General features: G+C 38.8%; 1 protein-coding gene across 2 annotated transcripts in view; it reads right to left on the bottom strand.

Annotated features, from left to right (window-relative positions):
- Nucleotides 1–1817: 1817 nt before the first annotated feature.
- The window catches only part of LOC123744844 (uncharacterized), a 28972-nt gene continuing 11891 nt past the window's right edge, over nucleotides 1818–18898 (bottom strand). For both annotated transcript variants that reach the window (XM_045725015.2, XM_069311763.1), the window contains 4 exons: nucleotides 18680–18861; nucleotides 17292–17432; nucleotides 14583–14736; nucleotides 1818–14392 (listed from right to left, as the gene is read on the bottom strand). In XM_045725015.2, coding sequence (XP_045580971.2) covers nucleotides 13737–14392; nucleotides 14583–14736; nucleotides 17292–17432; nucleotides 18680–18861 — 1133 coding nt within the window. In that variant the 3' untranslated portion in view covers nucleotides 1818–13736. The remainder of the gene's footprint in view (nucleotides 14393–14582; nucleotides 14737–17291; nucleotides 17433–18679; nucleotides 18862–18898) is intronic.

Raw genomic sequence — 18898 nt, 5'->3', positions numbered from 1 at the left:
GAACACACTCCAGATAATGTGCAAGAAAACACATTGACTAATGCCAACCGTTGAACTGTGCTGGTCAGTGTTGCCTGTGATAACCTCAGGGGCAACATCTCATGCTTACAATGGAATAAAACAGCAGCAGCAAAATAAAAACCTAATTTTAAAATGTAGATCTCTACAACTAGACATTTAATGAATGTAAAAGAACGTGTCAACACGACCTGTGACACCCCTTGCTCCAGCTTAACCTTATCTGCTAGTCTAGGCATCACCAGAAATGTCAAGTGAATTTTCACATTAAATACAAATAAATGAATAAATTGTATAACAAACAAAACAGTACAGTACTTCCTTTATAGCTATGCATCAATAAGTAAGAAATTAAGTGTTGAATGTAATGAAATGCCATTCCGGAAAGCTACTGAAGGGGTCCGGCCACAAGATACTCAACCATCAATACTCGTATCTAAGAAAACCAGCTAACACCATATTTCCCCCTCAAATGTTCAACAAGTCAATCATACACTCCACCATATTCATTTATACATTTTCTCCCCTGGTGCCTCATTACGTATGTAATAAGAAATCCTTCAAATGCATGATTCTGATGCAAATTATCTGTAATATAAAACGTAGAAAACATCATATTCTTACGGAATCATTAGTAATCATTTAAGAGCCTGCTGCTCTTGGCTCTTCAAATTGGTTCTTGGTGCATACCATGATACACATCCCAGAGAAGTCATACATTCCTGCATATCTTTTTTTTTATCCTCTATTATGATTATTATTTAAACACCTTCCTTACACAGAAATCACAATAGCGTGATGCATCAAATGAACAAATCCACAAGGGCCATGATGAGGGTTCAAATTTATGCCCGGGTCGACTAAGGCAGCATCTGGGATCATCCCGGGCGTAAGTTTGAACCCCTCATCACGGCCCTTGTGGATTTGTTCAAACACCTTCCTGTTTAGCCAGGGTGTGATATGTGCTTTGATCTACATGTCAGTACTGTACATACTTATTACATATGAAAATACTATACAACCCAAATTTCCAGAACAGGTTTGCACTTTGAGCCCACACCAACAGTTGGCAGTTGGCAGAGTACATGGCTATCTGAAAATAGTAGTGCCCATTATATGAAGAATTTAGATTAATAGCTAAAGTCTGTAGCTCTGTTGGAGTGAATGATTATATTTATACTAGAAGCCAACTTTGGGATAGCTTAGTCACCTAGTGCTGTAGTTATATCTCAGTTTCACTGAATACGTGACATAACCCAGTGCCTACTGTCTCACTCCAAACAGCTCAACTTGGTCATGTAACAACGACGTTAGAGTATTACTGTTTTGAAACTCGAGTGTCACTGCTCAGAGTCTGATAGAACTGGTCAGGTAAATGTTATCCTTAAATCTGTTCATATATAAAAGTAATTTCTGAAATAACTCCTTTTAAAAATTAACTCTTGTTGAAACAGTCAACTGCAGTCCCTGAAGGTAAAACCTGCATTCCCTTCTGATTATCGACTTTATTCCATGTGTCTAGAAAATGCTTTAAAATCCCGTTCGACCGGATTCCATGACCCTTAAAGCTGGTGTGTAGATGCTTCCACTTGCTGTGAGGTAATCATCATCTCTGGCAGTAGTACCAAAAACTACCAAAAAATACCTCTCTCAAATACTCGTGTCTATTTCTGCAATTAATTTGGCAAAATTAAGGTACATTATATTTTTTTTGCACATTGTAACAAGCATCAGATAGATTATATATTATCATCTCCAAAATTCAAAAGCAGAAGGAAAAGATTTAAAACTTTGTAACACATTTTTCAAGGAATGTATTAAGTGATTTGCATTTACCTAAAATCTGTACAATATGCACAAAATGGTTGTGAAGGTTGAGGCCGGCTCAAGAGGCACTGGAGGCCACAAGGCTGCCCTGGTACAGTCACACAGCAAAGCTTACACTTATGCACACTCATACGAGTACAGTACTATTATATGTTGACCATATGAATCAAATAATACTGAACTGCTATAATCTTTTACATGGTTTTATAAGGGTAACAATTATTCTAAAGAATGATATTCATCTGCCTATTTATAACACTGTTAATATACTAAACCAAAATTCATATACCACAGGTGTTACAGTATTAGCACTTTGCAACTTTACATTGCAAAAATAAAATACTCTACCCCATTAAGTTTATGGACTCTTAAATTACTGGTATGTTCTGCCTAAAATATTTATATGTTCTTATAACTATAACATAGTATATGGTTTTATACTACTAATGAAAGAATGTTCTATATTGTAGTGCCATAATGAGTTAAACAGAAATATTTAAGTACTTTTATTACCAACTAAATTCAGGTGTTGAAAACGGCAATGGGAGCCGAGCCCGGAACTATGTAACATCAGCAATCTTCATTAAAACGTCACAAATGTTGTTGCTACTAAGTTCTCTTGTTTTTAAGTTTAGATTACTAATTGCATTTCATTGTGTATTAATAATGAGCTTACTCCACCAATATGACAATTGCCTGGACAATCCAGTGTCCAGGCAATGACAACTGGAGACCCACAAATGTAAACAACATAATGGAGGCAATTCCTATGTGTATGCCAGTGACTGCAATGTTCCTATGAGCCTCAACATCATGGCAATGGCACTATTGGACGGCATGTGACATTTATGGAAAATTTGCGTAATATCTGTTATAGGGAGAGTAAAAAGATGGAGATCACAATTTAGCTCTTAAATATTGAGAGCATGATAGGGCACACACACACACACATCACTCATGTAGAGTATATATATAGAGTGTTAGGATAATAATAATTCGTAATGCTCTGGCAGGCTTCAGTTAACACACGTTACACATTATTTATGGCATAAACCTGAGCACAACACACCTGCTTCATTTGTGGAATGGATGACATGCGAAGCAAAGGTTTAGAGCATCAGTGGTACACATCTTGGCAGATAATATGCACACACACACATTTTCAAGAGCATTTTATGCTTTGATATTTAATACACTGCCTCACAATTAAACTACAGACACTCATTTCCAAAATATGTCAATAATTCCCCTTTTAACCAACATGGTATTAAGAACAAATTACTTGGAATGACATACTCCCAAAAGCACTTCATTACGGGTGATAAAGTCGAACTAAACAGAAAAATGCATTTCAAAGCCTGGTGACAAAATAATTACCATGCAGTTGTGTGAACACTTTATCCTGAAGACTCTAGTGTACTTGCATCACACACACACACACACACACACACACACACACACACACACCAACAACACTGCCAGTACTTCAAATACCCTCATATGTAGTCAGCATCAGCTTGTAATTCTAACATGAAGTGATGGAAAGCTGAAACAAAATACAGTATAATAAATACACAAAATTGCATATTTAAATTAATAATGTACACAATCAACTATTTTTTAACTTTGGCATTAAGGCAAACACTTGTTTTCCTGAACTGGGGAGTGGAATATTTATAGGAATCAGAAATACAAATAATAATTTCAGGTATAACTAGTGTGGCTGTGGAAGAATTAGGATACAGCATTATGGCAATCACCGAGACTCGGGCACTAACGGTCAACACTTAATACAATCACACACTAACACTACGGAATGAGAGCAACACAAATATACAGTAAAAGAAATTGTACTAAAAAAAACTGGCATTAATATTGTGGAATAAAGACATATACTAAAATGCTGTAATTCCTTAGCTAAAACTTAATTGCATACAGTAAACTAAAATATGTATAAAATAATACAGTACTATGCATAATATATTTAATATTTACAATAAGATAGAATGCAAGAATCATTAGTAACTTATGAGGGATGGAATGGGAATTCCCTCCTTTCCCACGGTCATGGGAGATGGAAGGGGCCCTCCCTACCTTCCTATGGTCATGGGAGATGGAAGGGGGCCTCCCTACCTTCCTATGGTCATGGGAGATGGAAAGGGACCACCATCCCTGCACATGGCACAATGAGGTGAGAAATATAAACCTATAGCCGTAGCAACATGCTACAAGACATCAAGTACAGAGCTTTGGCATTGTGGTGGCAACATGAGATGTTAGGCAAGAACTTCACTAAACTATTACACATGCACTTCTCTACTATAGTAGAGAAGTGTACTACTTGTACACTTTTCCTCCATACCATCATGTTACATATACAACATTCTACTCTTCCATACCATCATGTAATGGAAGATGTTGTATATACATACAACATTTGATGCTTCTCTAACACGTTACACATAAAACATACAATATTCCTGCACTACTATCATATCCTTAAAACATTAAAAATTGCTTGGCAAAAATTAAAATGGCACTTATTTTCAAGTCTGTAAATAATATAGAAATTACAGTGATGCATATCATCAAAGACTGACCCAATATATTAAAAAAACACCACGCACACAATATTCATGGAGCTAACTTTTGTTCTTTTTTTAGATACTCATCAAAACCACAATTGCTAAGTACAGCACTTAAAATGTATTTACACAAGGGTCAGCTGGCATATATGGTTTACCAACATGGTCAACACATGACACAGGCACCAGTCTATGGCATCAACATTGGCACCACACTCACTCCTCATTGACAGTCCACAGGTCATTTGTAATTGCTTTTCTCTTTTCTTTTCTTTTTTTTCTTTTTACTTCATGTTATATCTCCCCAACCACATGGACTGGACAGTAGAGCGACGGTCTCACTACATGCAGGTCGGCATTCAATCCCCAACCGTCCAAGTGGTTGGGCACCATTCCTTCCCCCCGTCCCATCCCAAACCCTTATCCTGACCCCTTCCCAGTGCTAACTAGTCATAACGGCTTGGTGCTTTCTCCTGATAATTCCTTCCTTCCTATGACAATCAGGTACTGCAATTCGTCAAGAGAATTTCTGGATGTTTTGATGCTAATTGTGTTAAAATGGAGCTGACTTTGTCAATGACATATGGTGACAGTTTTCAAGTCACCACTTCTTACTCAAAGTTCCAAGAAAAAATAAGTATAGCCAAATTCTTCCATTCATCAAGGCAAATGTGCTTGTAAACACTGTAGCATTAGGTGTATCGACTTTTAACAATGTAAATTTCTTGTCCAAGTTCAACTTTAACCTAATACATATTGACTTGACTGTCTTTGAATGGTAAAGCTAGACAAATAACGTAGAAGTTGGAAGTATTATGTTAATAACGTAGGAAGCATGCAGACGATGAGTCACAATAACATGGCACAATATAACACAATATCATGTACTTGCTGTAATTGCTTGACCACTGTTGCTAGGTATGGAGTAGCAACATTGCTCCACACATGCACCAGACCACTGGTGTGGAGTAGCAACATTGCTCCACACATGCACCAGACCACTGGTGTGGAGTAGCAACATTGCTCCACACATGCACCAGACCACTGGTGTGGAGTAGCAACATTGCTCCACACATGCACCAGACCACTGGTGTGGAGTAGCAACATTGCTCCACACATGCACCAGACCACTGGTGTGGAGTAGCAACATTGCTCCACACATGCACCAGACCACTGGTGTGGAGTAGCAACATTGTTCCACACATGCACCAGACCATTGGTGTGGAGTAGCAACATTGTTCCACACATGCACCAGACCACTGGTGTGGAGTAGCAACACTGGTGATACCTTAACACAATGCAAATTTAAAAGTGTGCAAAAGCTTGTTATTACTAAGCCTTATAAATTTGTGGTTCCAAGCACTTCAAACATCTGTGAAGATAAAATAAATGTGTTGAGTAAATATTAGAGCAGCAAATAAATTATTATAAGCTGGGACAAGTAAAGCATAGTTTAGCCCGTGTCGGCTGCACCCGCATCACAAAGGCTGCACACACAAAGCACAAATCACTGGGCTAATAAAGCGACCAAAATAATGCAGTGGTATATGTTTACCTTCCCCTCTCGATGCCTGTCTTCCTTTTAAGAAGCAACAAAAACACAACTTCACAAGCAGGTCTGTCTAAACAGTTTTTTAGCTTCCTCAAAGCTCATCGTAGACCAATGGGCACTGCTACTATATTTACATTGGTTACTCATTCCTATCCATCTGCACAACAACACACGCACACACCCACTTGAAGGCACACGCACACAGGTCTGGTAGCTGAGTGGACAGTGCGCGGAACTCATAATCCTGTGGCCTGGGTTCTATTCCTGGCGCCAGGAGAGACAAATGGGCAGTTTCTTTCACCCTGATGCCCCTGTTACCTAGCAGTAACAGGAGTTAGACAGCTGTTACGGATTGCTTCCTAGGTGTGTGTGTGTGAAAAAAAAATAGTAGTAACAGTTGATTGATTGACAGTTGAGAGGCGGGCCAAAAGAGCAGAGCTCAACCCTCGCAAGCACAACTAGGTGAATACATGTAAGCACATTTCACACACAAACAAGCGCAAAACTATTAAGTAAAAACTTAAATGTTTAGAATGAATAATAAAGGAATGGGAGAGAACAACATACAGCAACAAGAGGATGTGTACAGTGTACAGTTCTAGTGCCAGTGTTGACCACGAGGCAGTGCCAGTGTTGACCACGAGGCAGTGCCAGTGTTGACCACGAGGCAGTGCCAGTGTTGACCACGAGGCAGTGCCAGTGTTGACCACGAGGCAGTGCCAGTGTTGACCACGAGGCAGTGCCAGTGTTGACCACGAGGCAGTGCCAGTGTTGACCACGAGGCAGTGCCAGTGTTGACCACGAGGCAGTGCCAGTGTTGACCACGAGGCAGTGCCAGTGTTGACCACGAGGCAGTGCCAGTGTTGACCACGAGGCAGTGCCAGTGTTGACCACGAGGCAGTGCCAGTGTTGACCACGAGGCAGTGCCAGTGTTGACCACGAGGCAGTGCCAGTGTTGACCACGAGGCAGTGCCAGTGTTGACCACAAATGTAACACGTGTGTTCTTATTACACAAACTAAAGATGTTGTCCCAGCTTCACATACACAGCTGGTCAGCTAAGTCCTGGACACACTACTCAGGTTTTCTTCCAAGATATACACAATATTTAAACACCACCTAACAGATGTTACAAGTAAATAATAAACAAAATATTCATTACATATGATAACATTCAACCTAATATTATGTAAAATATACTTGGGAACATGCATATTGACAAAGGATAAATATCCTTAAACAAAAAATTCAAAATTATATCATAATGAACTGAACACATCAAGTTAAATAATATGTTTTTATACTTTTCTAGCAAGAAACTACAGACACATTTCTATCATAATGTGATATGTCACTCAACATCAGTCACCTGGCTAAGCCACTTTTTTGTGTCAACAAAACTAACCCTGTTGTTGGCCTCAACAACAATATATTTCTTGACTTTTTCACACAACTGTGACAAACAATTTAGAATGTTAAAACTGTGATGAGTCTGCAATTTTAATTGCAATGAATATAAACAAACTAATTTAATGGAAATACCAATCAACTTAGAAACTATAGTAGCCGTAAGTTGCAATCAGCATAGAAACTATAGTGGCTGCAACTTGTACTCTAGTGCATAAATTATACTGTCTTATTTAATAATTTGTTATATTACAATGCTAGTGCAAAGTGGCTACATGTTCAGTGTTTATACTCCCATCTACAGCATATCTTCACAGCAATTTACAGTACAATTACTTATCAGTCCAGTTAGCAGAATAATCTATACTGAACAGATAACCATCCCAGAAAATACTAAGACAGCGCAGATAGCAGTCAGGGGGACAAACTAAGACAGTAGGTAATAGCGCACATAAAAAACAGTAATTGCTAGTACTAGTCAGTGAAGAGCCCTCAAAACTGCTAGAACCATTATGAGTGCCCTGAAGCCTATTAGGTCATTATAACAACTATAGATAACATTTAGCAAACTGCTTTCATTGTGAGGACCTGCATCTATTGTATTTTACATTAGTAGGTGATATAGTTGATCAGTCACCACTTGACTGCAAGGAACAAATAGACAAGTGAGCACAGAGTGAGAAACATTAAGCGATGGTGTCGTCACCCTACCCTAAACCCTCCCACATGGAATCAACCCAGTTTTGTTAAGAAATCAAGTCATTTATTACTGAAGTACATTATTACACACACATTATGAGATTCACATTAAAGCATTAACCAACAACTGGGAAAATTCACATGTATATATCGTAATGTGGCCGGCCTCTCCAAGAGACTACACATTTGGCTTATGAAGGTATAGATCTCCTCAACATACACCCAACTTTCATTAAAACATCATTTTGTCAGGAGGTGCTGAGGCTGTTATTTGTATATACGGTATTTACTTATACCACATAATGCATAAGTATCTTCAGCATTATATTGCCTTACTACTATTCTGTATGATATACACCATTTCCCATAATCCAAAAGTCTGGCAATTGTAGTATTCTCTCAACAATAACAAAATAATCATTTACATTTTTTCCACATTGACAGCTAATGGCAATGTCCTCTCACCCTATTCCTCCACCTTAGCCTGTCTCATACGGTTGCCCACCACTGCTCTACTTCAGTACATTCCTGTCATTAATCTGTAAGCACCAATTCTATATGTGCCCAATCAATCTAAATGTTCTACTCCATATTTTTACACTGTCCTCATCATCTCTTTTTACTTACTAGCAGAAGTAAAGAACAGGAAGGGGAATTAATTATAAAAAACAGTGATATATACCTTGCCTGCAGCTTCACTTCAAAAATGATTTCATTCAGTTTATGTCTTTTCTACATAATAGGCTATTCATGCCCGTGTCACCTCTTGGGTGGATTAATCTTCATCAATCATCTTGCCTACACAGAGAATAACCATCATTGTACATCTCGCCCACACATGATTAAAATCAGTATACATCTTCACTACATATGTTCATCTATGTAAGAACTTCACTATGCATAACCTCCATTATCATAAGACCTTCACTGCACAAAATTTTCACCTTGGCAATGCTTAAGAGAAGATGTACACATGTGTACATATGGTCAACCTTCCCAAGCTCCCAGAATTCCAATCCTCCCTACAGAACCTAAATTTTACAGCCACTGGCCTCATCCTGAAAGCATTCTACCATCATATACCAACAAATGGCTACTAGAGGTTAACTCAATTAAGTGAAAAATAATGAAAATTGTGGTAGGTAGCAGGAGGCTGGACACAAGGTACCAATTGGAGGATGAAATCCTTCAAGAATCAGGTAGAAAGATCTGAGGATTGTTATCACACTGAACCTGTTCCCTGACACCCCACATCAAAAGGATATTATCAGTAGCATATACTTGGTTGGCCAACATAAGAACTGCTTTTAGAACTTGTGCAAGGAATCATTCAGAGCCTTGTACCATGTATGTACCATGTACCATTCAGAGCCTTGTACCAATTCTGGATTATGCAGCTCAAGTATGGAGTCCATTCCTAGTCAAAAACCAGACAAAGAAAAATTTCAGAGGTACAACACCAAGCTATTCCTGGAGCCGAGAGGTATGAGTTATAAGGAAAAGCTACTAAAATTATATCTCACATCATTGGAAGACAGAAGAGTTAGGAGAGACATGATTACCACCTACAAAATCAATGCCAGAGCTCGCTGTCAGCAACACACACACACTACCCATGCCAGAAATGTTACTAGTGGTGTACCACAGGGTTCAGTTCTAGCACCAGTAATGTTCATTGTCTATATAAATGATCTACCAGAAGGAAAACAGAATTAAATGAATATGTTTGCTGATGATGCCAAGCTACTAGGGGAGATAAGACGCTTTGACAATTCTTGTGGCCTTCAAGAAGACCTGGACAAAATAAGTATGGAGCAACACTTGGCAAATAGAATTTAATGTGAATGAATGCCATGTTATGGAATATGGAATAAAATAGGACACACAACCTACAAATTACGTGAAAAGGCTTTAACTCCAATAAACAAGAGAGAGCTAGAGGAGGTTCTGGAGAGACAACTGTCACTTGAGGACCACATAAACATTGTGCAAGGAACCTATACTATGTTTTCCAAATTCAAAATTGCTTTTAAATACATAGATGGCAAAATATTAAAGAAATTGTTCACAACCTTTGTGAAACTAAAATTGGAATAAGCAGCAGGTGTATGGTCCTGATATCTCAAGAAGCCCATCAATAAACAGGAAAAATGCAAGACATGCAACTAAATGTCTTCCAGAACTGAGAAATAAGAGCTACAAGGAAAAGCAAGAGGTGCTAAATATACCAAAGCTAGAAGATAGAAGAAAAAGAAGTGATATGATCACTACGTACAAAATAACAGAAATTGACAAAATTGACGAAGAAGAATTCTTGAAAATTGCAACTTCAAGAACAAGTGGTCATAGATTCAAACTAAGAAAACAAAGCTGCCCAGATTTTTTTTTTTTTTTTTTTTTAGAAAATTCCCTTTTGCAAACAGAGTGACAGACGGTTGGACCAAGTGGTGGTGGGAGGCCAAAACCATCAGTAGCATCAAAGCATCACGTGACAAAAACTACCGGTAAGATGGTACACCATGAGCATAGCTCTCATCCTGTTATTACACTTAGGTAAGATGCCCAAACCACACATCAGAAAGTGAATAAGTGACGACATTTCGATCGTCGTTTCATTTTTACAAGCCTTGATAACGGTCCAGGACGGAGCGAAACATCATTTCTTCACTTTCTGATGTGTGGTTGAGTCATCATATCTTCAGCCATGTTATTGTGACTCATCATCTACACTTAGGTAATTACACTCTCAATGTTAACCTCAGATGTTTAGATGATCATATGTATGAATATATCAATGAATGTATGTGTCAATAAATGATGAATGATTCAATACTTAGGAATGAAAGAATGTATGAATTTATCTATCAAATAAATGAATGTATCAATGTATATATCAATGAGTAAATGAATCAATGAATGAATAAATATATGTATCAATATGAACTAAGGAAATTGCAGAGGGCCTATTGGTCCATACGAAACAACTTCTCTTTAATCCCTGATGAAAAGAGGAGCATGGGTTAAAAGCCGAGTATGGGTCAATAGCCCTTCTGTTGTTCCTTTATTCTTATTTTCAAATAATGATTGGTTGACTTGGTATACTTCATTACTACCATATAGAGTTCTGAAAACCATATGAACATAAATCAGTATACATTTATTGTAACTATAATGGAATTTTATACCACGATAATTACCACATTGGCAAAGAAATATTTGCCACAATAACTGCTTTTGCAAAGCACGCAATCACGAAACGATAGCAGGAGTTTTCATGGGGTCAAGGTAAACTTCACTACACCCATAGAGAGCCATTATATCCATATTAGCATCATTAATGTAAAACCTAGACAATAGAAGTATAAATCAATCTATAATGATTGCCATATTGCCCCATAAATCAATATGATAACTGAACTTTGAGGATTAATATTCAGAACAGAATACTTATTATGTATCATAACATGATGTATTTATCTACAGTTAAATAAAACTAATTCAAAATTTCACGAGTTAATCTAAGACTCTAGGACAAAACAGTCAAGTAAATGATCTAAACAAATACATTATAAGTGGTACACAAAAATCTAATAAAAGTTTATGTACCATACTTATAAATCAAAGAATTTTAAAAGTTGATATGCTGCCTTCACTTTAGAAACATGTTTTATATAGGCATACAACTCAAGTGCTTCTCTATCAATCCACTGAAAGTACTTTCCAGCATACGCACCACAAAATAACCCCGGCTCATGCACACTGCATGTTTATCATTCCCGCTACTCCTTACCTCAATGTACAAACCATCACTGCAGTTAAGACTCAGTGGTCTAATTAAACATATACCCTTGTCTTGCTTAAAAGGCTGTAGAGACAACACAAGAGAGTAGATCTTACAACGGAATTCAAATGCCACACAAAAGGCTGTAGATACTACACGGGAGGTAGTAGATACAACACGAGACACTATAGATGCCATATGAGAGGCTGTAGATGCCACACAAAAGGCTGTAGATGCCACACAAGAGGCTGTAGATGCCACACAAGAGGCTGTAGATGCCACACAAGAGGCAATAGATACAACACGTGACACTATAGATGCAATATGAGAGGCTGTAGATGGATCATGAGTGGTGTAGAAGCAACCTTAAGGTGTGGCAACCTCTAGTTTGGCATCTACTAGAGGCTGACGATGCCACACAAGAGGCTGTAGATGCAACTTTAGAGGATATAATGTGCACAAAAGGCTCTGGCTGCAATAATCGAGGCTGTAGATGCAACACTGTGTCTGCATACTAAGACTGTGGATGCATACTAAGAGACTAGGTGCAATACAAGTGGCAGTAAGGTAAGGTAATTATCAAAAGAAGGCACCAAACCGGGAAGGCTATGTAGCACCATCAAAGTGCGAAATAATCAGAGGGCGCTAAATATCACCAAGAATGCCAATACGAGAACAAAAATGCATAAGGCGAACGATATCAAAAGTATCTACAAGTGGCAGTAGATGCATATTAGAGGCTGTAGATGCAACACAGTGGCTGTAATTAACACATGGCTACAGATGTGTACTAGAGGCTGTAGGTATAACACAAGCAGCTGTAGATTCAATATGAGAGGTTGTAGATGTAACATGTAAGGCTCTTGATGCACCATGAATTGCCGTAGATGCATATTAGTGGTTGCAGATGCAAAAAGATAGGCTGGATATGCAACATGAGAGGTTGTAAATCCAATATGAAAAGTTATAGATGCAACAGGAGAGACTGTAGATGCAACATGAGGATAGCCTAACCTATCTAATCTGGACCATACTAATAATTATGAATTACCAGAAATATTAAAGAATTCTTTAAGCTGAATATTCATGATGCTGATTATAGGTTTACTCTTGCTATAAGACCAAGTTATTACCATACACTAAATAAAACTGGTTAAAAAACACCTACATAATATTTGAGAAATTTCATTTACTCATGTGGTGTGTAAACTGCAAACAATATAGGGTATTTTGAACTATTATTTTTAATACCTTATATCATAGCCATTTGTGAATTAATAATTAACTAGCTAACGAAATTACTAAAATATTGATAAAAATTCATGGGATTGAGATTAAGACTAGATCTTTCCTTGTTGTGTACTGGCTCAAGTGTGTTTGAGTGTGTGTGTGTGTGTGTGTGTGGGGGGAGGGATGAGGTTAGGGGTCACTGCCATGCATTAGGTGGCAACATTGGCCGAGCCAGGTTTGTTCAAACGTGACACTTGCTTTAGGGTTTTTGATCACTCTCTTGAGAAGAACGCTACAACAGAGACCTCCATACAGGGTCACAAAGCACCGCATTAGGAAACCAACAACTTTAACAATTGCAAGGCATGTACTGTGTATCACACACACATAAGTACAAGAGGACGGAGAGTTCTGCTGATAGTTATGCGAGAACATAATATACTCTACGCAAACATTCTAACATTTTACTACCCAAAAATAAAAAACTGGAGTAAATTCCTCACAAGAAAGTGTCATCATTAAATAAGAGTGTTGCGTTGAAAATCGAACATTATTATTATTCATACTCTCGTACTGTACTTAAAATGAAGGTGTTTCAACAGACATTGTTAACATTAGATAAAATTTTCACTTGATAGTCAAAGTTCAGTAATAGGCCCAACGATGGTTACTCCAGGAATATGCCTGGAATCTCTCTCACTTGTTCCCTGTTGTCGGTGATGATGCGGGGAGGCACTAGGTGTGTGACCTGAGGATGTAGATAGGCTAGATTGATTTGAATGAACAGGGATAACCTGAACTGGACTGGCTTGCACTGTTGTGGAATGAATGAGATTGGCATGATTGTTATGGCTGGGATTGAGGGTGGATAGAGGACTGGTGGTGTGATGCAACACATAACTCGAATGCAAGTTTGTTGAAGAATGATTTGAGGTATTGGGCACGTCTCCTCTCCTCCATGATGAAGCTGAAGCAGTCTCCACAGACTCTAGGGATGACAGACTATCCTTTGGCTCCCCTTCTGAGGAGGTTGATGCAGCAGGATTGCGCTGTCCTGAGTTAGGAGATCCTTCAGTAGGTGGACCATGAACAGTGAGGTCAACCAATGTCAGCTTTGTGCCATCCTGTCGTGTATTTGGCTCTATAGCACTTAGACCATTCACTTTCTTGCGAAGAACATTTACAAGGCGCTCCAAGCGTGTGCACTGGTCATGCAGCTGCCACCTCGAAACTTCACTTTCTCGTAATTGTGTGCAAAGGCCCTCCATGTACTCAGCTGAGACACGACCAACACCTAAAACCAACAAATTTGTTAGGTGCAACATAAGGCATTACTACAATATTGCAAAGTAACAATGTCAATTACTCTGTTACAAATAGTTACAGGTACAGTATAAGAACTTACAGAGCTACATTTAAGATAAAAATTAGACAATAATAATAAATGACCAAACTAAAACTGAGACAATGCATGATTATTTTACCTTGAGCTATTCCAGCCGCACCGCCTTCACCTCCCTCATGCAGTGTGTGGTGGATGGCTGTGGCCAGGCGGAGTGTGCGTAGTTCATCCTCCAGGGTGGCCAGCTGAGCAAGTGTAGCAGACTCCCGGTCGCCGAGGGACCGCTGCTCCGATCCCTGGTTACCCACAGACTCTACTTTTCATTTCCACATCTCAAATTTGCCAAAAATTAGCTACACTGGAATTTAATACTTGTCTTTTTGTACATATTTGTTTTGATTTTACAGGACTTTCTACATAATGAGCAAAAAAACAAATATATATTAACAAAACTTTCCATACAGAAATGTTATATAGATGCAATAAATTTAATTAAGAATGTTATACAAACGCAAATAAAATAGACACTTAAAATGATCAAATATGCATCAATTTACAGATCAATATTATAAAGGGATAAGGAAAACCTTAATAGTGAGGAGCATGCAAACACACGACAAATAGGGTGCAGAGCTGTCTCGGGAAGCACCACAGGCACCACACAGCTGCCTCGTGCCTGGCAGCCAACCACAGCAGCAACACACCACAGCCCAACCATCACCACCGCACCCCCCACCCACACCAGAAAGAAACCAGGTTTGTTAGAGTTGTCTTACGAAAGAACTTGTCTTCATCGCAAGTTTTTAAGCCATTCTAAGATGGAAGTGATTCTGTAGATGAGAAAATAATGAGTTATGAATAGTGCATCAAATACATAAGATTATAGCCAGATTATAGAGTAAGTTATCCTACAGGTACCTGCAGGTCATCTACTGAGATTTTACTCGGACTACCGATTGATGTATGCTCGAGGGGTAGAGCCACACAGTACAAAGCAGGGATGCCAACACTATCATGCAGTTCCAGAACATTAGAAAGTAATAAGCCACATGCATAATTACTAGTGCCTAATTTTCATGCAATAGATGCAAAAACAGATGCCTAATTTTCATGCTATAGATGCAAAAACAGATGCCTAATTTGTCCCTATAGACAGTGCTCATAGAACACTTACCGGTATATATATAGAATGCACTTAGTTTGTCTCCTATCCTCCTAGCTAAAGAGGGAGCTTCACACAGGGTAATGAGATAGACAAACGGCAAATACAAACGAGAAACAGTTTGTTTCAATACGAATTCACCACACAGCAAATACATAAAGTAAATGTTTAGTGACTAGTACTGTTAGACACAGATGAATAGAAGAAATAGGGGTGCAGAGAAGTTGAGATATCAGACAAGTGTTGTGTCAGAAACAAGTGCAGTATTGATAAGAGCTATGGCACCAAAGAAGATTGGCATCAATAACAGCTGCCAGCAGGAGCTTGGCATCAATAACAGCTGCCAGCAGGAGCTTGGCATCAATAACAGCTGCCAGCAGGAGCTTGGCATCAATAACAGCTGCCAGCAGGAGCTTGGCATCAATAACAGCTGCCAGCAGGAGCTTGGCATCAATAACAGCTGCCAGCAGAAGCTTGGCATCAATAACAGCTGTCAGCAGGAGCTTGGCATCAATAACAGCTGCCAGCAGAAGCTTGGCATCAATAACAGCTGCCAGCAGGAGCTTGGCATCAATAACAGCTGCCAGCAGGAGCTTGGCATCAATAACAGCTGCCAGCAGGAGCTTGGCATCAATAACAGCTGCCAGCAGGAGCTTGGCATCAATAACAGCTGCCAGCAGGAGCTTGGCATCAATAACAGCTGCCAGCAGGAGCTTGGCATCAATAACAGCTGTCAGCAGGAGTTTGGCATCAAGAACAGTTGCCAGAAGGTGCTGGGCATAATAATGTGGATAGATACCGATATACAGTACTGTATCATGATTTACAATTTTTTTTTTTTTTTTTTTAGACATGTATGACCTGTATCAGAAGGTTGCCTGCTGACACCTTGAGTCAACACTATGTATCTTCCCTGTACCCAGTCCCTCATCTGTCTCAATCTTTGAAGCAGTTCTCTCTACAATCTAATCAAAGCTTTTAACACATCTGATAACAAAACTCAAAACATTAAACAAATAATAATAATAATATTGAACAGTAAATAAGTCATATTTTTGGATTAACCTAGACCTCACTTCAGTATTGATCCTGGCATCTGTACAGCAGTGAATATCTTAGAAGCCATTATTAGTTGCACCAAACTAGGCCAAGCTCAGCAAGTTTGGGCAGTGGCTCGCTGGACACATCCATTCCCCCCTTGCAAGTACAACTAGGTGAGTACAGTTATTAACTACCAGGGATTTGTTTCAACACTCGGTGATACCATAATAAAAATATTACAAGAAAAGCAAACATTTGGATCTTAAAAATTATTAATTTGTCATATAATTTGAGAGCAAAAGATGATCGTATCCCAGAAATGAATGTGTCAGTGTGGATATAGAGAAGTGTGAAGGCTTTTGTGCAGTAGAGAAATACCATACCTGTTCCAAGGTTCACATACCATGCATCTTCACTACTCCAGCCAAGCACTTCTCATTTCCCTTGTACAGAAATTTGGAGATATGTAATAACATTAAATGTAAGCACTCGTAATACATTTCTATTACTAAAATGTATTGTGGAAGGTACATCTCAGAGTTGAGGAAAAGCAGAATACACCAAGCTTTCATTCAGTGAGTGAATAGTCTAATCCCAACATTGTCCGTGCCATCACCACAGATGCTTAAAATGTACCAACATCGGTACCTGTGTGTAGGCTGAAGGTGCTGATGTATATGCAGCACCTGAAGAAACTGATGACGGCGTATAATCATGAGACCTACGATGGCGTCTGTCACTCCATCTCGGGGAACTGGTGCAGCTACTATTGCCACCAGATGGCAGATCCTGTAAAAGGTGTAAATGAATATCAACTGGTGAATAAAACCATAAGAGCTCCCTCGCCAACACTGGCCACAACTGAGGGAGCTTGAAAAGAAAGCAAGAATGCTGACTAGCATTGTATAACACTTGTCAGTCTATTTGATTCTAGGTGTTGCTTGAAGGAGATGTTGTGTACAGTTTAGTGTAATGTATATTTTGAAGGTCATACAGGGATGAATTACAAAAATGTTTCATGTCTCCTTTCCTCCAAATGGTTTCAGATCTGAACAAAAATAACCAGCATTGAAGTGGACAAAATTGTACTAACCCAAGCTGGATTTATGCAGTCTCTGGGTAGAGGGAGTGTGCCTAAGGAGCCAACACAATGGCCTTAGATCAAAAATATATATTGCTTCCCTAAACCTCCCCCGTTTCCCCTCTTCCCTCATCTTTCCCCTGTTCCCCTTCTCCCTCATCTTTGATCTGTTCCCTTTCTACCTCATCTTTCCCCTGTTCCCCGTCTCCCTCATCTTTCCCGTGCTCATCATTTCTCTCCCCAATTCTTACATCTTCACTACACACTATTTTCACTGTACTGTATATACTATCTTCAGCACCATAACTGTCTTCACTACTCACTATTTTCATCACTAAGCATCTTTCCTACTCAGTATTTTCATCACTGTAACCCATATGAATTCAGTTTATGAAAATGCGTAGTAAATTCTACAGAAAATGCATCCACAATTTCAATTCAGACTTCATGAAAATTGCACAGGGAAAGGAAGGAACGTTACAGACTAACATTTCTTAAAAGTATTTAGCATAGGCCGACCATGAGTAGCCTATGTTCATCCTATATCCTAGACAGTTTCCCATGCAAAGGTGTGAGCCTAGCAAAAAGCATCTGGCCTCCAACTTTGGACAGACAGACACATTCTCTTTTAAAGTATAGATACTTAAATTGTTATCTCACTCCACAAATTACAAAATTACAAATATATGAATGATACAAGTACACCAAATACAAATGAAAGATTGAGTCCAATAATACATGAACATTCATATGCAACAAAAAAAAAAAAGAGGTGGTTGTCAAAGTTAAGAAAGTGAATTTAATTTTCGTAAGTGTAAATAAAAGCCAGCAGGCATAGGGATAAAGAAACTAAATTATCAGTGAAAAGTTGATGATGAACAGTACGGTATGGCAAAACACACAACATTACTTAGGTATAAAAATATACAAGAAAAACCCCAAGGCTTCATCATACTTGTTCTGCAGCATCAACATTGGTGGTGGGTGCACCAGCTCCCCGAGGCGAGAGACTCAGCCTCTCCATCATCACTCTGCTGTGAGTGAGAGCTGCATCTCGCTCCTCGTTGGCAAGTTTAATTCTCGCCATCATGGCCTCATCTCGTACTTTCTGAGCCGCATGGATCTGACCAACCATCTCTGAAAAGTACACACACTTATCTTATTCCACACTTCC

Source organism: Procambarus clarkii, chromosome 70, assembly GCF_040958095.1.
Source record: "Procambarus clarkii isolate CNS0578487 chromosome 70, FALCON_Pclarkii_2.0, whole genome shotgun sequence".
Lineage (NCBI taxonomy): Eukaryota > Metazoa > Arthropoda > Malacostraca > Decapoda > Cambaridae > Procambarus > Procambarus clarkii.
This window is presented reverse-complemented; position numbering and strand designations above follow the sequence as displayed.